This window comes from Pterocles gutturalis, unplaced genomic scaffold, assembly GCF_000699245.1.
Source record: "Pterocles gutturalis isolate BGI_N339 unplaced genomic scaffold, ASM69924v1 scaffold4048, whole genome shotgun sequence".
In the NCBI taxonomy this organism is placed as follows: domain Eukaryota; kingdom Metazoa; phylum Chordata; class Aves; order Pterocliformes; family Pteroclidae; genus Pterocles; species Pterocles gutturalis.
In genome coordinates, this window is record NW_010117788.1 from 43,646 (window position 1) to 69,582 (window position 25,937).

Sequence of the window (25,937 nt, forward strand, 5' to 3'; positions counted from 1 at the left end):
GTTGCTGCTGGGCAGAAGCGTCAGGTTGCTCTAGTACGGGGCATAGCCAAGCCTGGACACATGCCCAGTCAAAGGAAGTGTTACTGGTTTAGTAAAGAGCTTGTGACAAGTAAGACATACTGGTGGCTGCAGGAGGTTCTTCTATTGCCCTGTTCTTAACCTGGTTTTGTTAGTTTTCCGTAATAATGATGGCAAAAAGGTAAAATGCAAACAAAGTCTTGTACTATGCTGCTGTGTTTTGTTCTGGCTTAGACCAGTGTTATTACAAGCTGCTCCTAGGAGCATCCAGGCCTTTGTCTTGCATAGTAAGTCTGTTTAAAATTAACATTTTCATTACTATTGTATTGCCTCAAAGGATACTGGTGCTTTTATTTGTTGCCACCCCTAGAGGAAGTGCCTTACTAATTTTCCTCCTTTTATATGGACGTACTGAAGTTTTGTTGCTCTGAAATGTGCTGCTTTAGTTCTTCATAGAAAATGTGTTATTGGTTTCAAACAGTGGTACTTTGTCATATTGATGTGCTCTTGCTATATATAATATAGCATTTTACAAATAAATTTAAGTTGGGTAACTTTTTATTGAAATTATTTTTAAAGGTAAAAAGCTGACATTTTACGGTCAGTTTTGCTTCTGACTTGTGCCCTTCTCTGTCCATAATTCCTCTGCAACAGCTAGCTAACAAGGAGTGAATACATGGTGTGGAATAACTGCAGGCTCTGGGGAATGGATTCTTCTCCTATACCAGCATGTGTTCAGTGCAATTGTACATGGAGCCCCTGTTCACATGGCTGCTGCTTCTGTCCCCTGGTGGAAGCACTGCATGACATGGTTTTTCCATCACTGTACCTGCTGCACCACAGTAAATGTACACCTCTCAGTTAAGAGGTTACCACTTTCCTTTGATCTACCTGCATAATTGCAGGGGAGGTCACGCCGTAGCCTGTCTCTGGCAAAATGGTAAGTTTAAAAACAGACCAACAGACACACACCCCTCAAGCACTTCATCACCACCAGCAGTGATAGGGAGTATGGAAGGAACAGGGGCTCATGATTACTGACAAAATCATGTCTAGCCTACCTGCATAGACAGTATAGTCAGCTGAATCTGTGCCAGGAGTTAGGCAATTAGAATAATTATCAGTTACAGATGGATTTTGTTCTATGCTTCTATTCAGATTAGTTATGCCATGAGAGATTTGCCATATCAAGATTAAAGTACTAGTTGTCAGACAGCAATGTGACCACTTAATATTGGAAAAGTTTACAGGTTCTGAGAATGAACTAGAGTGAGTAACAATATATATTTAAAAAGGAGAACAGAACTAGAAAAGGCTAAGGAAAAAAAGGACAGCACAAGTTTCATATGGACAATTAGATAAAAGTGTGCCTCACCATTTTGGGACTTAACTAAAACATCTGTAAAATAAAAACTCCAAGATCTACAACAGAAAATGCTGTCCACTGTTCGTTTTATCCCAGTAGTGAGGGGTGTTCTGCAAAAGTCACAACTACATTATTGAATGGCTTTCATGTTAGTATTTCTTGTCTGTGTATTAAGAGGCAGAGTAGGAAGGAATCAAAGAGGCTTTTCTAAAATAAGACTTTAAAAATTATGCATCCTGTATGAGCTTTTAAAGAAGAAACAGTTGCTACGTACCAAGTAATGTTCAAGTGTAATTTACCAGTAAAGGACTGACTGCGGGCAGAATAATTATTAGGGATACTTTATTTTTTACTAACTACATCAATCACTGTTTTTCCACGTGCATGTCCTCCTTCCAATTTCAGAAAGGCCTTTGGAACTTCAGAAAAAGAGAACACTTCATCAATAACTGGTTGAATCTACAGAATAAAGAAAAAGTGTCAATGTTAGGAATAAAATAACACATCACCTTCACACTTTAAAACTGTATGATGAAAGGGGGGGGAGGTTTCTTTACAGTATTTAGGGCAGAAGTTGCCAAATTATGTAGTCACTAGTTTTTAACTTTTTTTCAGGGACACCTCTGCATGCAGGAAAAGGCTTTCTGCTGCTCTTTGCCCAAGTTTTGAAACATCTCTACTAGCACAGTTTGGAGCCCTCACCTGGGACTCAACAATAAAGTCACTATGCAAGGCTCTAACTGTTAAGTCCCTTTGAAAGCTGACACTGTGGTTTACTTTTTTATTTTCCACAATGATACACTGAGAAAAAGGAACATTTTTTTCTCATATTTCTCTACTGGTTTTCTTGTTAAACCCAAGAATTTTCCAAAGTTCAGCTGTTTTAATGATACCTATGAATCTAGTGCCTATCTGCATAAGTACATGCCTCGGTACCCATAAACGACTTGGCCACAAATTAAGTACAAAAAAAAGTTCACAAACATTTGTCACTGAATCATTTAGATACACTGGAAAACTCAGCCACTGTGTATTCCAACAGGCATATATCATTAAGCCCAGCTTGCACTGACTACTGTTTTGGCATTGATTTTGCAGAGTAGCCTTCTGGATTGTTTTAGACTCATTTCTAATAAAGGCGAAACTACCCTGTTCCCGTTATTAACTAAGGAGCTTGAAAAAACCCTACGAGCATTTTCTTTAGACCTCATAATGTACCAACAGAGGCAGAAGAAATCCCAGCTGCCTCTGAAAAATACTTGTCACTGCTGGTCCAAGGGAAGAGACTTTTTCTATCATCAAGTTCTAAGTCAGCCTTCCCAAGGCCAAAATAAGATCTGGGTACAAAAGGTAACTCCCAAAGATCCTACCTACCCCAATGTTGGTCTCTTACCTTGGATCCCCCAACACTAGCCCTATGCGTGTTCTTGCATTGATGAATTGATCCCAATTCTCTTATCAGAGGAAAGCATTAACAGTAGATGAATCTGCAGCTAGCTCTTAAAGTGATGAAGATTTGAAGTAACAAAGATCCAAACACCCTAGTTACTGTGCTAGAAAAAGATTCTTGTTGCTTGTGTCAGTGAAAAAATACATTCAGGCTTTTTCCTCACAGCTATTAGCATGCACACTATCTTACTGAATACTCCAGAATCGGTAACTGCCCTCTCCTGGTAGGACATGCATCTCACTAAATAGAAAAGGAACACAACAGCAACGAGGAGCAAACAATTTGCCAGCATCAGAACAGTGCCATCTTTCAAAAGGCTTGCTTACTTTCACCAGAAGGCAAGAGGAAGGTATTCAAACAACCTGCTTAGCAGGTGAATGCGCAGCACTATCAAGGAAAGGTTTTCATACGCACACGTTTTCCAAGCAGCAGCAATGTCCATCCAGCCCCCTCCCCAACAGCACAAAAATGCAATCTGTTAGTTGTCTGTGCTCACGTAGGTCTTTTTCTCAACTCTCTTAATTTTCTCTTTATTCATACACAGTGCCTTACCTTGAAGTTCATTCCTTGCACTAAAATAACTACTGGTTTTCCTTATAACAGTAATCAAAGACATCAATAATCTATTACACTGCAGTATCTCCTGTTACTAGATTTTCCTTTTTATTTTGTCAAGGCAAGCTTAGCAGTAATATGAAGCTTTACACAGCAGAAAAGTAGGAATGAGTGACCCCCTCCAAATAAAAGGTCAGATTTATCAGCCAAATCACTGTGAGAGCAACTGTGCAAATAAATATATTCACTAAGTGCCTGAAACGTGCCATGCTGCAGGGTAAAAGGCTGGGTAATTTCTTCCCCTTTTTCTGCCAGGACAATCTCTGTAAACAAACATCTAGCAAAGTTAGTAACAGGCAGAGGAGCCAGAAAGATACCTTGTAACACTTTCTGCTGCTCAACTGGGGAAGACATGTGGGACATGAATGATCAAGTTCAAGACAAAATCATGTCTGGGCAGCATCCATCACAGAATGGCACTGGCAAAGTCCGGGATATGGACCCAGGGCAGCAAACACACTGAATGAGTTTGGGTAAACTGAGCATCCGAGTAAAGTGCAGCTGCCATGGCTACCAGCAGGAGGAAGGTGCTGCTGATCAATAGTGCTTGTTTTGAGGAAGACCAACCCTTGCTTTCATAGCAGAAGCTTGGGAAGAAACGATGCAGTAACCTTGCTGAGCCAAGCACAAGTGCAGCACTTGTACAAGTACTTACTGTTAATGGCAGTTACATACAACACTGTGCTTCAGTTAAGAAAGAAAAAGAATGCAGAAACTCAGCCTGCTGGAGCGTGGACACACATGGCCCTAGAAAAGGCAAGAGCCTGGGAGGAAGGGAAAGGTATCTGGGGTAGAAAGCAGCACAGCAGCACAAGGGATGTGAAGCACAAGGGATTCCAGGGAAAGGCAGAAGTTAATTTCAGACACATGCAGCAACCAAGAAAAAATGAACAAGACACTTCAATGTTCTGCTACGTGCAGTCACTTATTGTCGGCTGCAACTTATAACCCTGACAGAACGAGGTATGTTTCTTCCTCAGCCTATTAGGTAAAGTTCAAAGCATCGCGTTTGAAAAGTGGTGACACAGGGATTCAGAGGAACCCTGAATTCAGCCTCACAGTTCAGAACACCCTGTGTATTGCAGCCACCACACACTCAAAGCCCATCTCCTACATTGATGTAACCTCTAGCTCTATTTAAATGCTGGCTTTAGGCAGTGCTACAGAGAGACATGAATACTAAATTGATGATCCTGACAATCTAGAGCATTAAACACTTTATCTGGCTGGCTGGTCAGTCCTATTGTTTGCATAACCCTGAAAGGGCTGACCCGTGTTGCAGCACAGTGATTCACTCAGCCTTTACCATAATCCACTGACTAAGATAAAATTTCTTCCTGTGAACAGACAAACACGTAGGGGAGCGTCTGCTGTTTGCTGAATGTGTGATAATAAATGGAGATTAACTGGATAATAAAAACACTGCCTATTTACAGCCACCCATCAGTTCCTTGCCAGAGGACACCTATTTGTTCAGGGAAAAGGGATTAAACTAAAGTCTGTGAGAGAAAGGATTAACATACCCCCATTGAAATGTTTATCTGAAAACAGACTGGGCCTGAAAGGTGTTTTCTTCCTCTTAATTCTCTCTGACGCAGGACATACTATAGAAATGCTTCTCAGGTCTCTTGAAATGAACTCATGTGTTTGGAAAAATTTAAAAAAGTAATTGCTGATGCTGATGAAGGCTACCCTACATAGAGCACAGAGGTGCTATCCCAGCCCATCCAGCTCTGCAGGCAGCAGGCAGTGAACAGGCACTGGCAGGACTTGACTGCTCAGCGGGAACATGCTCCTGCTCGTGGCACATCCAAGCCCACCCTTGGACGTCCCCATTTCTGCGGTAGCAAGGACACAGTCTGAATTTATTAGGAGGGGACAAGTGAAAAAAGATGAAGGGAATGAAGATTGACCCTCATATTAGCACCAAGTCGCTCCAGTGAGTGTGGAGCTGCTGCCTGCCGCTGGAGGGAGAGCTAGAGCCTTGGAATTCTCGGGAGAGACAACTGAACCTCAGAGGCCCTCAGAGCAAGCCTAGCTCAAGCAGAAAAGAAAAAAAAGAAAAAAAAAAGGCCCCTCACTCCAAGAGCAGTGACAATGCATTGGCTCTCCCCCAGGTTTCTAAAGGCTGTGTCAAAACTGCAGGGCAGCCTTCCTCTGCAGAGTGCCTCCCTCCCAATGCACACACCCTCCTTACGCCTTGGTAAGTCTGTGTTCGTGCTTTGCAAAAGATACTTGTACAGAACGAGAGCTGTGATATGCTCCAACAGACCTCAAAAGCCTCTTGAGGGCTTGCCACAATGGAAAAGACCCGCTTGCCATTTTGACTAGTGATAAGTCTCCCTCCAGCAATTGCCACCTTGCCCAAATGTGGTACATGAGCACAAATGCACTTGCCATTTTGACTAGTGATAAGTCTCTCTCCCTCCAGCAATTGCCACCATGCCCAAATGTGGTACATGAGCACAAATGCTGCAGAGTGCCTCCCTCCCAGTGCACACACCCTCCTTACGCCTTGGTAAGTCTGTGTTCGTGCTTTGCAAAAGATACTTGTACAGAATGAGAGCTGTGATATGCTCCAACAGACCTCAAAAGCCTCTTGAGGGCTTGCCACAATGGAAAAGACCCGCTTGCCATTTTGACTAGTGATAAGTCTCCCTCCAGCAATTGCCACCTTGCCCAAATGTGGTACATGAGCACAAATGCAGAGCCTGATAATCTTCTTTGGCCTTCAGCGAGTCTCCCTTCAGTGTCAACAAGAAACTTGAATAGAAATCATTACAAAGAACAGTCCCTGTCCTGTAACCAAACATCTAGTTATCTGTTCAGTACTTTATTGTAATCTCACAGAAAAAAATGCTGTTTTGGGACACTGCTGTTTCTGTGATTTCTTCCTTTTAAGGGAGCATCTCCTTCTCTGCTGTACTTAAGTTCCACGTTCTTTGGGTCTTAATCGAACCCCTTTCTTCATCCTTACTTCCCCTTAAAGTGGTGTGCAACAACGTATGCGGAGCTTCATACTGCTTGCCGTCATTAGCTTGTATCATCTATAATTATTAAAATGCTGGAAAATAAATCCCAGTTAAAGAGGCTATCAGTTCAGAGTGTAGAAGAGGCTTAAAACTCCAGTTCATTAATTAGCCCTGGCAGAACAGCTTCTACAGAACACAATGAAGAGCAGTAAACAACTGGAACAAGCCCAGAATTGTAGTGTATGCCAGCCTAGTCCAAGCTTAAATCAGTAGAAGTGAGGAAGATCTCATATGTTTAGTTACCTACTGAACCACTCTGAACTATTAACTAAAGGAAAGAGCAACTCGCTCTTCCAGAATCCCTCAGCAGTCACATTCACGGTAGTTGTCCCACTATTTATGCTAGTAATTAAATCTATTTCTGGTGATGCTACCATATAATTAAGACAGAACAAACTTTAGTACAGTTAGATACATATATATTTATGTATGAAAGCATATTATGTATATATTAGGACAATAGTCCTGCATGTCCTGCATCTCCCTAGGTCTCAGCAAATTAAACTCACAACAGACAAGAGCTGTCTTGCTGACGCCGCATTTCACTGCTGTTCCCTCCTACACTAGAGGAGTAGAGCTCAGAACACCAGTACCGACTTTCTACAGAATACGGAATTACATCAGGCTGAGGCAAAACATTTGATTAAATATCCAGTATATGACAAAATTTTTCCAGACCTCATCGTGGTTTATGTGAACTTACATATTCAAACCCTATCTCTCCACAGCATGCAAAATTTCCATTAGTCTTCTTCACAGACATTTTATGATGTAATCACAGAACACTTTCATATAGAGCGTAAGCAAGCTACCATGTCCTGGAGGAAGAGGAGCAGATGTGTTTTAATAAATATCACAGTGGTTTTTTTGGTGGCTGTGACAAAATGCAGATAGAGGTTCACTTTGGAAGAGAAAGTACCGAACAGAGCTTTTGGCAACCTCTCCTTGGTCAGTCTCCTTGGTCTAGCCAACCAACCTGGCAAGCAAAAAGCACTGCAACAAGACAACACTAAATTTAAAAAGAAAGAAAAAAAAGTGCAAGCTTTGCAATTTAGCACAGAGAAAGATGGCTGTCAGAATGAGTGTGAGTGACTTAAGGGAGTGGGGAGAAAGACTATCTCTAGTCAATTTAGACATTTAAGTACAGAATCGGTACCCTAGTGTCCTTTTCAGATAGAGAGAGTAAAGCAGGCATCACCCAAGGGCGAGTGTCCTTGGGTACCTTAAGATACCTGAGCACAGCCATAAAGGCAAAGACCGGAATTACAGCAGAGAAGGCCACATCTAGGGATGCCAGACTTGGACAATATTCAAGGACTCAATATATTACATTAGCTGTTTCATATTCATACAGAAGAAACAAATCTGCAACAATTATGCAACAAGGGCCATGGAAAAAGTTACTTGCAGAACTGTAACAAGATGAACTGTAAGCAAATCAATACACATGGGTTAGAATACAGAGTCAAGACACTGTGATAACCTATTGCTAGCAGGAGGAATGTAAGCCATCTTAAAACATGGCCATCCAAACAACTCAAAACCAAAGTAATGTCAAAGTGGATGACCATATCCATTTGTGTTACTTACCTCCCGAACAGCAAAGACTCACAACAGAAAACAACTGAATTCCACATTTTAACAGGGTATCTCAGAGCAAATCATAGGTGGTTAAAGGGCATTAGCCCTCATTAGTGGATAAGATAAATTATGGTAGAAAAAGGTTATGCAATTTGTACAGCATCGCACAGGAAGGCAGCAGCAAGGCCAAAGAACAGCCAGCATGCTGTCCTCCAAGCCACAACAGCAGGTGCTAAGTCCAAAGCACCTAGTGTCTTCATCAAAATCTATAATCAACACTACATACAAATTACATTAATATATGCATGCAACTGCTTTTCTTACGTGTGCCTGTGCTGTAACACTTATCTAGAAAGCAAACAACACAGAGAATGATCCATTCATTTCATTATGGGAGACTCTACTTTTCACAGACTCACAGAATGTTAGAGATTGGAAGGGACCTCGAAAGATCATCTAGTCCAATCCCCCTGCCGGAGCAGGACACCTAGATCAGATCACACAGGAACACATCCAGGCGGGCTTTGAATGTCTCCAGAGAAGGAGACTCCACAACCTCTCTGGGCAGCCTGTTCCAGTGCTCTTTTTTCCTTTAGCCTTCCTCCTGCAAAATCAACTTTTACCCATCAGCCATCTGATGCAACTCTGCTCTGAAGGAAAGAGTATTAAAGCCACCAGAAATACTGCACATACACACCTGCACTGCATTTAAATGGCACCAAATTAAAATGAAAATTTTAAATTTCTGTAGGGCTGCATGTTAACCCACATCCTATCACAGTCCAGCAGGAACATACAACATACTTGGTGGTCCCCCTTATAACACTAAGGAGTTGTTTGAGCCTGCCTTCCTCCATCAGGCTTTATGAAAGGCAAAGTGCCTAATTACAAGCTAGAGGCTTTCTACAAACTTATATAGTTATATGAGTTTGGTATATTTTCACTGAGGACTAAATAGCACATCCTTAGAAAAGAGGAAAGGTTAAGAAGCAGCAAAACCAAGACTGTCAATGTTAAATACACAACACAAATGACAAATAAAATTAACTCTTAACAAGACTTTCAGCAATGATGCTGGCAGCAGAGACCAGTGACGATGCTTCAGCGAACACTGAGCCAGCAAATCTGGCCTCTGAACTAAAGGCTCTGTTGATTTCAGTTGTTAGATTAAGACCTTGTACCAGGTCTCCTGCCAGGAACCTTCTGCCATGGAAAGAGATCCACAGCTTCTGACATGCACTTCATAACTTATTTGGTGGAGCCCATGTTAAGGCAATCCTTACTGGCTCGTAATTAACTGGCAGAGGTCAACCCTCAATAGGGACTTCCCAGCAATATAAAAAGTACCCAGTATCTCTAAAATTTGACAAGGAAATACTTTATTTTCCCTGTGCCCACTACTGTTGCAGCAGCCTCCCAGCCCCTCAGTCTCACAATAGTCTCTTTGCAAGATGTCTGGCTGCAAGGCAGAGAAAACAGCTCATAAACTGAAAACAGTTTTACAATCCCCAGAACTGAGATGATGTGCAGGTAAATTACAAAAGGAAAATTATTCTCCATCCTTGCACTACCAGCTCATCAAATCCTCTTTTTATCCTCCCCATTAAAAAAGGCTGTAAAAAGAACTTGTTCCCATAGCCAACAGTTAGCAAGTCTCTATTCCTTGCTGCAAAGATCATCCATATGAAAAAATATCTTTAAACAAAATACCCTTTTTGCTTATTCCTCATCCACTGAAGGACTGAGAATCCTTTTGTTTTTGCAAAGGAAGATGATGAACTCATTAACACCAAAAATCTGTGTTGGTGCAAAAGGAGTAAAAGAAAAAACACTGACAAATCAGTATGATCTGTAACTGCTTCAGGGGTATGCTCTTCAAAGCTTCACCTACCATAACATCACCTCTTTAAACTATCAGCTCTTTTAAATTTCCTTCATTTAAATCCCCTCTCATGATTTACACCTTCCTGAAAAAACCCTCTCATTTTCCGGAGCTCTCCAACTGCTGTCCTGTTCACACTTGATACAATCTCAACATCAAGATGTCTGTAACTGAAAAGATGATTCACTGAAATTTCAAAATAACTGAATCTGCATTACTCAAAACCGTATTCACTCAAAACTACGAAGTTCAACTACATGACCTCATTTTGCTGGCTTCCCCAAGTCTTCTTGCTACTTATGTTGTTGGTTTTTTTTTTTTAATTTCTCATTTATTATACTACAATTCAAACATAAACATTTCATTCAGCCATGGGCAATTATGGTACACTTCCTCCAGTAATTCTCTCTTGCCTTTTTTTCCAAATACCTACTCCTCTGAATGGATGATTTGTCCATTTAAGAGAACTCTTGTGTCTAGACAATAAAGGTCATAGTCTTATTAACATCTGTCTAAATGGAACATATCTGGGTCTTACAAAATGATGATAGCATGGGTTTTTACAACATTTTACAAAATAGAGGAAAATACTGCTAGAATAATGACTATACAGATAAACAGTCTGACATTATGACCTGGTTTTGCAGACAGAGAATAAAAGACCAAGCAAACATCTTTGTCCTCATTATCATCTTACAATAAAAAGTACATCAGGACATTCATATATGTATGACGTACATTTTAAATGGCATTACAATTCACCTGTCTGGATTATTAGGCAGAGAACATCCATTAGGCCCTATCTCTGTTGCATAAACAGGTGTTCGCAAAAGGCCTTCGTGGTCATATTCTGCATTTGTTTTGCATACAAGGTAGGAGCAGAACACAAAACAAGTTGGGACTGGCTAAGAATCAGGACAAACGGTAAGAACGAAGACAAGGACATTTCTGTTTCTCAGACAATTATAATTTAATAGTGTGATTGGATGCAATCACAGGATGAGGAGTATCTTCTAGGGTTTCTTTCTTGACCATGGGATAATGCCTACACCACTGGGCATAATGCAACACAGAGTGGTGTAAAGCTGTAGCCAGGAACACACTTCACCACAGCTTATTTGTAGCTGCAGTCTCTGTTTATGAGTAAGTAACTTTTTAGGAAACACAGACTTTGTACCGGCTGTGTCAGCAGCACACTGGTCACAACAGAGGAATAGGAGTGTCTCAATTCAGGAAGGTTTTTATACTCATCAGCAGCCCTGAGGTGGCAAATAGAGGCAATTAGGCCTAAAGTACAATAGCAATTTAGTTACTCTTCTCCAAATGCTGAAACATAATGCACAGCAAAAAAGGAGATTAACACTCAAACTTTCAGAGATGTAAATTTTTCTTATCTGCACAAGTTTTGAGCACAAAATGGCCTAATGGTTCACATACGAGGATTACCAGCAGCCAGGGCAGACTCTTCTTCCTCCTCTGCTTAGGTACCACATATAAAGATTAACAGCAATTTACCATATTCTCTACTCTAAGAATTTTGCCAAAATGAAATTCTCCAAAAGAGGACTCTGCCAGGACCTACAGCACCACACAGTCCAATAAACTGGCAACCAACCGCTCACTCACACACATTTTGTAACAAGCTCATAAATCTGAAAAGATCAGAAAAGCAGTAATCTATCTGCCGCTTCATGACTTTCCCCCAAGTACTAAGAGATTCCTTGAAAGCTTATGAACGCTCACAGTATTCCAAGTCATTGTGCTGAATAAACACAAACATTATACTCTGGAGCACTGAAATAATGAAACACAAGATTCTTGTCACCACTCTACCAATGCAGATCATCTGTTACCTGCAATAACCTGAATATTTTAGTTCTGTGCACATTATGGGTAGGACTCTTCATCACCCAGGCTAGGCACTTTTGCATATGCAGATATACCAGTTGTGTTCATTCTGACCAAATGAACCAAATGAGGCCTCTTAAAACATATCATTTTCAACACCAGTGTTCACGCTAAATGATTCCCACCTGCAAAAATAAACAATCGCTGGACATTCTTTCCTCATAGCTTAGTAATCTTTGTGTTTTTAAAGAAGGGTAGGGTGGAGAGGAAAAACGCAGAACAGTCTTAAGGATTATGAACTCCTAAATTCCATGCAAAAAGTAGAAGGCAGAAACTTCTTAACTAGTTTTCCTTACTGTGACTCTCATAACATTTTATTCCCTAATTGTGAAATACACCATTTTTGAGTCAAAGCAGCACCATGAGAGAGCTGAAAGACACAAACAGCCAAATAACCACTACTGACATACCTTTCCAGAGTCAACTAGTTCTGCTATTTCATCCAAACTTGGCCCACTTGGCATAAAAAATGCCCATCGATAATGGACTCCTTTAAAGAGATGCTGCAAGAAAGATCACAAATATATTGAAAAATTATGAGAGGAAACTGAAATGGGAACTAAAATTAATGACAAAAGCACTAGAGAAGTGACTGAAGGAAAAGACATGGACATTATGTGCTAGTGTCTGAAAAAATGTCACCTAAGCATGTGGATTAAACACACAGACAGGGATGTTGTATTACCACAATAGGATCAGGGTGAATTTTGTGTCCAATTGCACAAGTCAGCTAGTTGTGAAAAAGAACCACCTTGTCTCTGCAGCTAGAAACAGCATTATATGATATGTAAGAGAGAAATGGTGCTATATGTTTATACACCTCCACAATGGGGGTGAAATAATCCCAGCAGTGTGACATTTAGAATATTCCACCTCAGTGTTGGTGATTAAATTTTCCATCATCACATCTGCCAAAGTCATCACCATCCAATGACAGATGGCAGCTCACATTAAAAGCATTTTGGGAAAGTCTTACAAGCACAAGTCAAGAGCACCTCCTCTGAGTAAGTCATAATAGGAGTAAGAGCCTTCATCTGACAAAGACAGGTGATTTTTAATACATGGTGTACAATGCTCCTCATTGTGAGAACATGTACACTGAGAAACAATATTACATGATTTCTTCCCAGCCTTTTCACTTTGTTTTTGAGATCTCCTTTGAAAGTACTGGTGCAGGACTTAGAATCTCATTCAACCATGCCATCACAGGAATACCATGGCAACTGCTTGAAAAGCATTCATTTGGAGAGCAAGTACACATGTTGAGAGAAGAAAGAGAAACGTTCTAAAAAGCCTCAGTGATCTGGCCACTGGCTAAATGTTTTAAGATCCACTTATGAAAACTAGAAAAATCAGTATCACCATCCAGACACAGAAGATGAAAGAGATGAAAGACTTTCTAGCCACCTTCAACCACTTTTATTATTCTCTGGCGCTGGAATAGGATGAAGAGAATCAGTCATGGAATAATGTTTTAAGAGAAAGCCTGACCAGCCTAAAGCAAGCAGCAAAATTACCCTCACTTCAATGAGGCAGGCATTTGTGCTGTTTACTATGAAACACTAGCTGTCAGCAGGACTCACTAGGGAGGCCATATGGAAAAGGCCACAATGAAAAGAACAACAAGGAATCAAAACTTCAAAGCACCACAAATTACCACATACACTAATCAGCACCGCCCCCACAGATTTTTTTTTTTTTCCAGTATAAGAAAGAAGGAAAGAGTAAAAATGCATCTGAAGTATACTTAATGATATATGAGGAAAATAAGACAGATGAGCCACATGACTAGCATCCAAGTCACAAAGGAAGCCACTAGAGTACAACATCATATTAAAGTGTATAGGATTTTGACAAATACCTTTACAGTTTTGGAACCAACAGTAACTCCTGTTTGTAACATGCCATCAGCCACTCCAAGTTTGTCCATATTGATCAGGAAAGGTGTCACTAGGGTAACATATGTTGCTCCTGACCATTTCTTCAGGAGATCTAGAGCCCACTTCTCAGTAGATCCACCAACATTATCTAGGATGAAATCAAACCTGCAGACATGTAAAGAACAGGTTTAAAATCACAATATGGGGAAAACAATCACAAATAAGCTAATTCATATCAGAAATTGGCTGTTGTTTACATTTTACATATTACTGCGCTGCATTAGAATAACTGCCCGCAAGACAGCAGCGAGAAAGTCCCAAGACCTCAGCTAAATCCCAGCTTTACTGTACAATGGGAGTTAAATTTACAGGTTATTGCCCATTCACTTCAGAGCAGACACAGGCTATTTAGATAACTTAAACTGCTCTTAAACTCCAAAAAAGCAGACTCTTCAATGCACAGCTACATTCTCTATTCACTTAAAACCTTCTAGAGCTCTAGCTCTTCAGCCCTCCCATTGAGACTACTGGAACAGTCTTGAGGTCTGGTCCTAGCATTGAACAATAGGCTCTGTGCATGTAAAAACTAGTCTAGACTCACACCCTGATTAGGAACATCTCCTGTACATGCTGTACTCACGTGAAAGTCAGTTCCAGCAGCCAAAGTTACATAAACAAATTACTCTACTAATCCTTATCCCCTCACATCTTTTCTGTGACCCAATTCTCAGCTTCTAAAACTATTTTTGACCTCCCTATTTGTTTTGAGACCATTTTACCTTTACTGACAGTTCTTTTCTTTGAACCTACCTATTCGACATAGAACCTAACAATGGGAAGGGTCTAAAACCTTCCCCACATGGAATGGGTATGTGCAGCCTCTGGCAACAAGTCACAGTTTCAGTGTTCCTTCTCATTATCCCAGCACGTGAGCCTGTAAAGGCAAAATAGGGCAGCAGGGAGGTATGCACCTATTCTGTTAGATGTGCAGCTCATTCTCATTTTCACCTGTAATTTTCCAGCAATCTCCAGACTACAATAGATACACATATCTCTAACCTAAACGACCTACAAATAAAAGAGAAAAGAATTTATGAAAATTAAACAGAAAAGTTCATATCTCTGGACAGTTTTCCTCTTGTCTTCCAAGGATGTGATTTCATGCTAAAGTTCAGTCAACCTAACAGCTGTTAAGAAGAGAAATTAAAACAATGAAAACTAATGCTCCAGGACCAACTAGCGCACTATGGGGTCTGAAGAGTCAGTACAACTGAAAAAGGCAGGGAAGTAGGAGATTCCTCTCAGTATACCTGACTGATCAGCTTAGCTATATCATAAAACTACACCCTAAGACACTGCTGTTGATAGCTCCTAAAAAGGGTCACTTGCTAGAATGGGTGCTTAGCATTTAAGATGCTGAATTGCACAAAGACCAATTCAGCACTGCTTGCAAACCGCTAAGTTAGTTGCTATACGTCCTGTCCGTACAGACAGTGCCAGTAACCTCACAGTTGACCTCAGGCCTGCTGACAATCACGCCCTAGTTAAGGGGCACATGCCTTCTTAGCACAGTTGTCAGTAAGATTCTTTCATAGATTGAACACCTTCTATTTCCCCTCCCAGAAAGTTAACTCAATCTATCTAAAAAGAGCAGTGTAAATATGACATTCAAATACAAGTCACAGTAGACCAAGCTTAAATAGATGGAAAGATTAAACAAGAAAAAAATACTTCAGTTCTAGAGAAAACCCCCAAGCTAGTTTAAACATAACTACTGTGACAAGGTAAGTGCGATTGTTTATCAGAGGCAGCCATACTTGGTGTTACAGAAGAGAAATTTACTCGCAGCTGAGTTGCACAGTGGCTAAAGACCTTCAGGCGAGCCACTTAACTGCTTCATGACATAGTTCTTCTTTAGAATCATAGAATGGTTTGGGTTAGAAGAGACCTTAAAGATCACCTAGTTCCAACTCCCCTGCCACAGGCAGGGACACCTTCCACTAGATCAGATTGCTCGAAACCTCATGAATTTTACTTTCTTCTTTGCACCTTACATAAGATCAATTTTACTATTTACTAACCTCACACAGGATTTCTGAGACATTTTAATCTATTCATGCTTTGTAAATGCTCCAAGATCCTTGGATGGAAGCTGACAAAACTGTTCAAATCACAGTCATTGAAGAGAAGCATGTGAAAGTGAGCTTGCCTTCACAAGCCCAATTAACTGGCTTAGTCTTACAATGAAATCTGTGCTTGGGATACTCACTTGGCAAACTGCATTCAGAAAGGGCTGGGATGAATTTGCTTTACAAAGTAATACTTTAGAAATGGAGAGAAAAAAAAAGAGGGAGTTTGACAGACTGGAGTCAAGCAATCAAATGGCAGAAAGTCTGACCGCCAACTCCTTCGTCTCAGTATTAAGCACTACAAACACGTACAAGGGTAATGTTTTAAGTTGCTCTTCCAGATTTCCAGATTTGTAATCAATCACATCATCTGCTCCAAGGTTTTTCATCAGTGTGCTGGCATCATGAGAACAAACTGCTGTCACGTGAGCACCCCAGGCCTTCACTAGCTAAAAACAAATATTAAAAAAAAGAATTTTAAAATTTAGTGGAACATTGGGAACAACTTAAAAAGCTGAAGTCTCATTATATTCATATAATAAACAAGCACGTTTAGTAAGGAGTGCGGAGACTGTATTCCAGCACAAGATAACCTGTCACACATCCCACAGGCAAACAATGGTTAGAATTTGTCAGTATTTAATGAGGTTTTGCAGAGAGAGGTGTTGGTATGGAGGAAGGAGGGTGGTTTTTTAATGCCACTTACAGATATCAGGTCTCAGGATAAATAAGGCTTCAAATAAAAAACTCAGTTTGCCACCTGACTCTGTCAGATAAAATGTATAGCAAGAGGTATTGTCCAAGTTACCAATCTACAAAACTGTTACCAGATCAACCATTAAGTATTTTTCAATATTTAAAATTAAAATATTGCCTATTTCTACCTACACATTAGGTATTTAATTATCCACCTCACTGAAAATAGCTTAAATATTAATAATGAGAAAAAGAAAGTAATCTCTGATTTACTACAGGAAGGATGTCCGGTTATCTTCTACTCCAGAAGCTACAGCAACGTAATAGATTTTTACTAGCTATTTATCTTTTCTGTAATCTCATTCTTCATTTACAGTAATCTTTTTTATATTTAGACTGCATTAATTAATGTAGTTTACTCCAGATTAATCAGGTAGAAAGCGCAACTAGTGAGTGGCTGGTCAGTTTGCTACTGATCTAATTTAGCCATCTGCTTTATCACGGATCAGGCAAATAGCATACACTAAAAATTCTCCTGTAAGCTTCTTTAAAACTGCTACGTTTATGGCCCAGTAACACAGAACACACTGATGCAATCATTCAACTTTTGTATTTTTTTCATGTTCTTAAGAGAAAAGATGCTTCAGCATGAGATGATCCTGATTAGAATAAAAATCCCCAAATCAAATGAGAGTATGACAAGAGGATATTCCACAACTAATGAATCAATAAAAGGGTATGTTGACAGTCTGAAGTTTAGAGCTACTGGAATAAGGACAGACAAAAGGGCAGCAGGTCAAAGAGAGTGAGGGAAAGTTAATAAAAGCCACCGTGCTGACAAGCTCGAGCAGTGGGCCCATGTGAACCTCATGGGGTTCCACAAGGCCAAGAGCAAGGTCCTGCACCTGGTTTGGGGCAATCCCTGATATCCATACAGCTTGAGGGATGATGGGATTGAGAGCAGCCCTGCTGAGAAGGACTTGGAAGTAACTGGCAGATGAAAAGCTAGACATGAGCTGGTAGCGTGCGCTCGCAGAGCAGAAAGCCAACCATATCCTGGGCTGCATCAAAAGAAGCGTGACCAGCAGGTCGAGGGAGGTGATTCTCCCCCTCTACTCCACTCTGGTGAGACCCCACCTGGAGTACTGCGTCCAGCTCTGGAGTCCTCAGCACAGGAAAGACTTGGACCTTCTGGAGCGGGTCCAGAGGAAAGCCACAAGAATGATGAGAGGGATGGAGCACCTCTCCTTTGAGGACAGGCTGAGAGAGTTGGGGTTCAGCCTGGAAAAGAGAAGGCTCCAGGGAGACCTTATTATGGCTTTTCAATACTTAAAGAGGGTTTATAAGAAAGACAGGAACAGACTTTTTGGTAGGGCCTGCTGCGATAGGACAAGGGTAATGTTTTTAAACTAAAAGAGGGTAGATTTCAACTAGACAATTTTTTTTACAATGGTGAGACACTGGAAGAGGTTGCCCAGAGAGGTGGTAGATGCCCCACCCCTGGAAGCATCCAAAGGTCAGGTTGGATGGGACTCTGAGCAACCTAATCTAGTTGAAGCTGTCCCTGCTCATTGCAGGGGGGGTGGACAAGATGACCTTTAAAGGCCCCTTCCAACCCAAAGCATTCTATGATTCTATACACTGCACATAAAAGCGTTGTACCTTTCATACCATTTGACCACCTACAACAGCTATGTAGATGATTGTAGAGAATCATGCACATAATCCATTGGTTTTTCTACTCATACACCAAGTTCTTTTCATAGTTATGGAGCAGAGCTAACTAAAAGGTAATGAAAACAGGCTACATATTTCAAGTTACATCAATGAGATTTCCTGCACCCAAGCTGTGAAATGTGATCTTTCACCACCTACTCTCACATCTCCTTTCAAAGAAAGTACCTGCTTCCTACTTTAAACTAATACAAAATAACAAAAGAAAATCAATAAATCTGAAAATATTTCACTTTTGGAAATATTGATCAGATAGATTGATCAGTAGCTTGCTATTTCACTATTCCTTCCCTCAGTTCCCTTCCATTATTTTTTTTTCCATATTGAATAGTTTGAAGATGCATCCTGAGCATGCTGGTTTATATTACCTGTACAGCAAATGTACCAACTCCTCCTGAAGCTCCTAATATTAATACTCTGTAAGAGAAAATTAAAACATATTAAATAGTTATTTAAATAAACTCTATAGTACCTATGTAATCTAATGCTTCTTATACATCTCTGACACCAAATTACTGTAAGCAAAAGATTGTATTTGTCATTCAATGTTACCTAGTAGTTAACTCTTCAGATAGCCAATAATGTGACTTAACATTGCTGATCATGTTTCCTGTGCCAAGAGCATTATCTCAGCACAGCCAAAGAGACTTCCTCATATGTACTTTCCACTAAATCCAGGCAGTGCAGCCGTCAGGCAGTAACACTTATCACCCAAAGACCCTGTCCCTGTCCTCACTTTCACAAACATAATTGCTTAGTTTGGGAAACAATCAGTTAAGAGTCTCTGCCTCCCAGACTCCACTGTTGTATCTCGTAAAGAAAATAAAAATCTGATTCATCAACATTTTACACAAATTGGTGTTATCTGAGTGAAAAAGTGGTTTAGTATTACATTATTTAGGGAACTTCAGAATACGTGGAACATACTTTTCCCATATTGCATAATATTTATCTAAAAGAAAGACGAAAATACCATTAAGTAGCCTCACCATAAACAAGTTTAAGTTCTATGAATTTAAAATATGTGCCTTATTCTTTAGGAAAAAAGGCAGTAGAATTTCTCTAGTTCAGTACATCTCAACAAGACCCTGTAAATGCCAGGTTGTGGAAACCGGCACGCAAGCAAGAAAATGAAAGCATGTAGTACCAAATTATTACTGAAAATTCATTTTAACTGAACACACTACCCTGAATTTCATAAAAATGAATTCAAGTTTTGTGGTGTGAGAACCTTACCGCTAGCAGCCCAATCACTGCTCAAAAATTTCATCCAGATATTTTTTTTAAATTACTAAACTTCAGAAAGGGAATTACTAAGAAAGCCTTGCTCCTGAAGCTACAGACAGTGCTTGGACTTTGGACCCATTTGCTAATTCTAGGACAAAAAGATCAAAGATGAAGTCTTGGCATAGCACTGGGGAACATCAAGTTTTTCAGAATTTCTGTTTGCCAGAAAAAATTCAGTATCTTCAGAAGCTGGTGACGTTCCTGTTTTAAGTATCATTGTGCTGGATGTTGAAGTAAATTGCTTTTTACAGTACAAAATTGTACTATTCAGTCTGGAGTCTCAGTTTACAAAAATTCTTTGAAGTAACCTAAGCTACTTGGCTTTGGTCACAGTATCCATTTAAAAATGCTTCCTCTTTTGTAACTGATCAGATGGTGTTCCCTCCTATTTCACTGATCCAAGCTGCAAAATTCACATTCAGAATTTGAAACCACAATGCCTGCAGCTTTTAAATCTGCCAAAAAGTACTTATCCTCAGAACCATACTGCTAACGACAGATGCCTGAAGCAACATTCACATTTGGATTTTATCATACTTGAAAAGGCTCAGGGATGCTTCACTCAAGATACTGAGTTAAGCCCATCTTTATCCTTACAAAGGACAGTCAGTCATGATTAAATCCTTCCAGAAAAACCTTGTGAAACTGCCTTTCCAATTTTACTCCTTGCTTAAAGGGAATTTCTTCCACTACAAATTTTGGAGAAAGTTTGGAGAAAGGTATTGTTTTAAAATTTACATTTTGCTCAAGTTTTTAAGTAATGTTTTCAGTTTTTGGGAGCTGCCTGACTAGGACTTTTTTTTTATTTTCCCCTTTAATAAAAGCCCTTGAGATCCTTCAGATAGAAATTCAGTCCAGATTTGGTTTGTTCCTATGTTACGTGGGCTATTTTCTACCATACTTTCCAATTATTAAAACTCTTTCCATGCATTGTGACTTTAAGAAGGCTCTTTGTCACAGAGACAAGCGATGTCTGCACAGGAGATAGTCGGGCCACAGCCCAATAGATCAGCATTTTTACAGCACTGGGGAGAGCAAGACACATTGTTTGGCACAACACCACAAGGAAGTGGGAAAGCATTTGAAGGTGCAGGACCTGTTAAGACAGCACAGAAGGACCACAGATGGTGTAAAGTGCCAAAGGAGGCACAGTTTTGTTTGTATTGCCTCGGGAAAAGGGAGCCAGGAGAAAACATACTAGAGAAACTACACATTTCACTGCAAAGGCGAGCTCAAGAGTAAACATATAAACATGTGGCAACAGGGAACAAACTAACAGATTATTTGACCTGAACAGAGATCCAAGAGAACTGATTTCCTCAAAAGAAAAAAAAAAAACATTCATACCCCAGGCTCTGCTCCCTTCTGACAGAGGCACATAATTCAAGCCAGCACTCACCAAGGCCCATTCTAGCTGGTCACACAACTGGAGTCAGCAGATCTCTCCAGATGAGCATATCACAGGATTTGAGAGTTTAGCCTTTCATCCTGGGCCCTGCTCTGAACTATGGCGTGGTCAGAAACTAGCATGAGAGAGCCAGGACCTGTTTCAGCTGTGGTGTGTCCCCTCCCAAAAGACACAGGGCAGGGAGTAGAGGGGTGGGTGTAGCATCTTCTCCAGATTATAAATAACTAACAATTTTCAGTGACTCAGCTACATGCCAAATCATATATACACACACATATATTTTATTGAATAAATATATTTATTACATATATATAAATCAAATTCCATTCGACTATGCCAACAAAACGTCCCTAACAGATTTATTCTTGTATCAAGCATTTACCCTATCAAGAAGTTTTACAACCTACACTCACTTTGTACTTCTCAACAGATCTAATGGTGAAATAACACAGGCTTTGAAAAAAATATTTTCTTGGGTTATTATATAATTCAAATTTTCATTGTAACAATATAATCCAGGAGTGTATATTTAATAGCTTATAATAACAGATTGCAGCATCTCTCCCCAGCATACTTAAATATATAAAATATTGCCTCTGTATTTATATAAAAGACCTTTACTTAATATAAATGTAAAAGTTTTCAAGAATTTCTGAAATTGTCAGGTTTGTTTTTATCATGCTTGTGAATACAGCAAGCAAGGTATTTTAACAGCTATTGCTGAAGAAGCATATTCCCTTTCTACAGAAACAGGACACTCGTGCATATGAGAAGCTCTCCAGGTATTATCCACAGAGAACCTCAAAACTACAGAGGCATTCTGAACATTTTGGATAACGAGAACATTGACTTTTAGGTTGTGCAAGATTATTGACATAAATTACAGTGGTCTAGGATAAAACTTATGGGGAAATGACTGGAGTTACAGTGAAGCAGCAGATATCACAAACAATGTGAGAATACTTCAGGTAACTTGCAAAAGCAAAATGTGTGAAAGTGTGTGCAGATGCAGCAGATGCAGATCAACATACAGGCAGATGTTGGACTGTTAGCGAGTATTTCTGGTTAGCCTATCCTTCCACCTTAAAGCGGCAAAAAACACACACCAATAGAAAAAACTTGCTGTTTTTAAGAAGTCTTAACACTGCAATAAAGTACAAGTGAAGTAGCTTTCATCAAGGAATACAGCTGCTCTTTCAAAATAAGACACACTCTTGTGTGTATATACACCCTTCTACATAGCTATTTACGTACACCTACATGAGACAAAAAGACCAACATAAAACCACATATCTAGATAACTTCTTACCAAACATATAAGATTATTTCAATAAATTAAGAAACATTATGTAAATTCTTGTCTTTTGAAATTATTGCCTTGCAAGAGTAATGTAAAGTCCATGGAATATACTTTTGCACAGTCCCTTCAATCCATTTTATGTATTTTCCTACAAGGAAGTTTTCAGGGGAAAAAAGCTACCATCACGTAAGCCATTCTCTGCTGTTTTTACAATTCAAAACTTCTAGATGGGAAACATCATAATTTTACAAGTACATTAAAATATTTCTTGCTGACAGGGTAATTAAATACTTATTGTGATCATAAAAGTAAATGTTAAATGTGAAGACACGATATAAATGCAGTTTGAATTTCACTTTTAACAACCTAAACACTTACCTGAAGAGTGGAAAGATACTTTAAACATAGGTAGCCTATCAACACATCCTTAGGTTAATTCTATTTACATGTGAAAGTTAAGATAATAAAAAAAGTCTAAATACTGAAAAATAAAAAGGAAAGCAACATATCTAGAATTTTATCACTAGCTGGAAGTTAATTTCAATGACATCTCTTTGAAATCTCTTTAAATTCTGCAATTTCGTTTTTTCAAAACATTGTTTATCTTTAGAACAAACAATTATTTTCATGATGAAATTTACCGTGACATATGAACACTCACTCACTCAATTATCTTCTAGAGATGTGGGTGAAGAATTTCAATAAATCTAGTGTCCTTTGCAATGTGTTGCATTACAACAGTAACACCAAAGATAAGAGGAGGTCAGGCATCTAGACTCCTTCTGCCCAATAATTACTTTATGACCTAAATTTTTGGTGCAGCATAGTAATTTTAACGACTGCAGTTATTTTTACTTTTTGCCCTTCTTTCTATTCTGAACATTTTGCTATCTATTTATACAAACATCCAAAGGCCAAAATAACTGCAAATTTCAATTGTGAGGAGAAAAATGGTATCTGCTCCAATCTTTCAATGCCTTTTTCCTCTTATGTCCTCCATCTGCCATTGTCAGATTAACATGCTGATAAACACAACCAATTTTTCTATTTAATCTGGCTGCTCATCTTGCATGTTTTCCTCTTCTCTTCTGTTCTAGCCTACAGGTCAAATGAGACCCAGCCACCTGCTCATTTTTCTCTAAAAAGCTGGAAAACCAGTCTGTTCCAAATGGCCCACGCACGCAGAAACTGAGTGAACCACACCCTCTGTGATTGAGAGGACTTTTTGTGAGTTGCCAAAATAACAGAGAGGATTTTATATTTGGATAGCTGTCCTAGCAGGCAGAAAGGCAAAGTCCCTACAAATTCCTAGGGATACCATTCCTAAATTCTCTATATAGTCCTATACATTTCATATCCATTGGACTACCTCTACATAGTCGCTATATAAAGGAAGTGAGCAGCAAGTGACCAGGTACACTTCAATTAGGGTCCCCATCTGAATTTTCCTCTAAAGCCTTTCTCTCAGCAGTTGTGGACATTGAACCTAGCATCTGCAGGCTGGCTGGTCTTTGTGAATGTCATGATGCAACAGTCTTCATCACTGTTGGACATTTCTTACAAGCAGCTAATTGGTATAAAAATTAAACTCTAAGTTTTACCATCAGAACTAGTTACTTACCTTTTCCCATTACAATTACTTTGGTTCAGTCCTCCAACTTGGTTAACCGCAGACCACGCTGTGAGGCCTACGTACGGTAAGGAGGCAGCTTCTGTGTGACTGAGACACTTTGGCTTGAAAGACACCTGAAATAAAATCAATCGTATCTAAGTCACACAGAAGATCCTACGTGACACTGAAATACTTAAACAAGCTTTACTGAATTGCAGATTGTGCATTCCACATTTTTAACTATCTTCGTAACTGGATGGAGTCAGAATGTAACCAAGCACTAAGAAAGAAACAGTTACTTACACACTGAAGAAAAAAAATGCCAGTCTTTACAATTTTGGGGTTTTGTCTGTTAGCCACATTTTTGAAGGTTTACCTCATTTCCACTAGCTACCACAAACTCTGACAGAGTCCCCTGTTTCCATGGAGGAATTGCTGCCCACACCTAAAACCAAACAGAAAATAACTATCAATTTTTATGACTTTGCACATGATTGTACCTACACAGAAAAGTTTTCTTCATTAATCATTTTTCCAGTTTGCAGAATGTCTTCACCACTGCTCATCAGAAATCAGTTTAGCTTACTAAAACACACACACAAAAAAAAAAAGACTGACTAAATAAAGGACTGCAGAGTTATATAAATAAATTGTATCATATTATGTATAAAACATAATTTTTCAAAAACACCTAAACTACTTCCATGCCAGGAAAGCCCAGACTGGGCAGGACAGGAGGAGGGAGGGAAATCAGAATTCGCTATATTAAAACTGGTGAAATGTGAAAGCTACTGGTGAAGGCAAAAGCAAGCAATACCGGTATTTATGTGAGTACTCACAAAGTGGTTTTTGGGTTATGCCAGGGTTCCTCTCTTTAGTTAGTTACTCAAGAAAAAAAAAAAAACAACCTCTAATCCCTTCCTGTTAGAATTCTATCTTCAGTCAGAAATGAAGTAGCATCTTGAGTGTGCACTTACGAATAAATCAATTCCTCTCATGCCACCATTGAAATGGAACAAAAATTTAAAAACAGAAGGGAAATTAACTTGCAGAAGCAAGTCTGGGAAAGGCCATGTTTTTCAGAGAAAAAAAGGTAGGGAAGAAAGCATTCTAGTCCTCATTCAGAATGCAACAACATAAACAAAATAATTTTCTCAAGAGGGAAAAGAAAGCTGAACATCTCACAGTGTATTTTAACCATACATTTTAGGAAAAAAGAGATTGGTGGTATTACCTCATCTCCAGGTTTGAAATAAGACACACCCAGTCCACATTCCATAACAACACCAGAGACATCTCGACCAAGTGTGAGTGGAAATTCAGCATCTGCACTTTTGAGTTTCAGGGGATCTCGCTTCATATTTAATGCAGTTGCACCATAACCACCTGCAAAACATGAAATTAACCACGACACCATACTGAGTTTTCATTTATTAACTGGACAATTGCAATTAGAAAGCATTGTTTGTACCCAATGTGCATAATTTCTGTTATAACTTAAGCACGCAAAAAATCAGCAATATTTTATACTTTTACAGATTTTACAAATGAAGAACAAATTTGTCCATGAAATGGCTCTCCATTATAAAAATACTTAGTATGTGGTAAGACTGTCAGAAATTCTAAGAAGTCTGCTAGAAATGCTCCATTTTCCAAAAACATCATGTAGCTAGGGATCCAAAAGAACTCCAAACCTTCCATTTGGCTTTTCAAATTAAGTATGGTAAACAAAGCAACATTAAAATAATTTTAAAAATTACTAACACACATATCCTAAATGCTGCAAATTACCCATCTAATAACTCTGCGCAGCCTAAAAAAGTCTACATTCAGGAGTGCATGTCCCTTCAAGTGTTTGGACAAGTCTACCTAGGTGCCCTATTATGCTAGAAAGTGCTTCTATACACAAAAGAAAAGAACACAAAAACAGGCACCTTGAAAGCACGATGAAAATGTAGTTTCTTCAAAATATTTTTATACTGACTCCAAATATTAGTAGCAGCCTCGCAGTTCAAGTGGGTCATTCAACTGCAATCCTC

At 39.4% G+C, this 25,937-nt stretch overlaps 1 protein-coding gene across 1 annotated transcript; it reads right to left on the reverse strand.

Annotated features, from left to right (window-relative positions):
- Nucleotides 1–1,726: 1,726 nt before the first annotated feature.
- RTN4IP1 (reticulon 4 interacting protein 1) lies at nt 1,727–25,284 on the reverse strand (the record flags this gene model as incomplete). The annotated part of the gene is made up of 8 exons (XM_010075908.1): nt 1,727–1,843; nt 12,263–12,355; nt 13,714–13,897; nt 16,174–16,310; nt 18,660–18,708; nt 23,908–24,032; nt 24,275–24,343; nt 25,133–25,284. Coding segments are annotated over 8 exons (926 nt in total), but the record flags the coding sequence as incomplete, so codon positions are not given.
- Between the last annotated feature and the right edge of the window lie 653 nt (nt 25,285–25,937).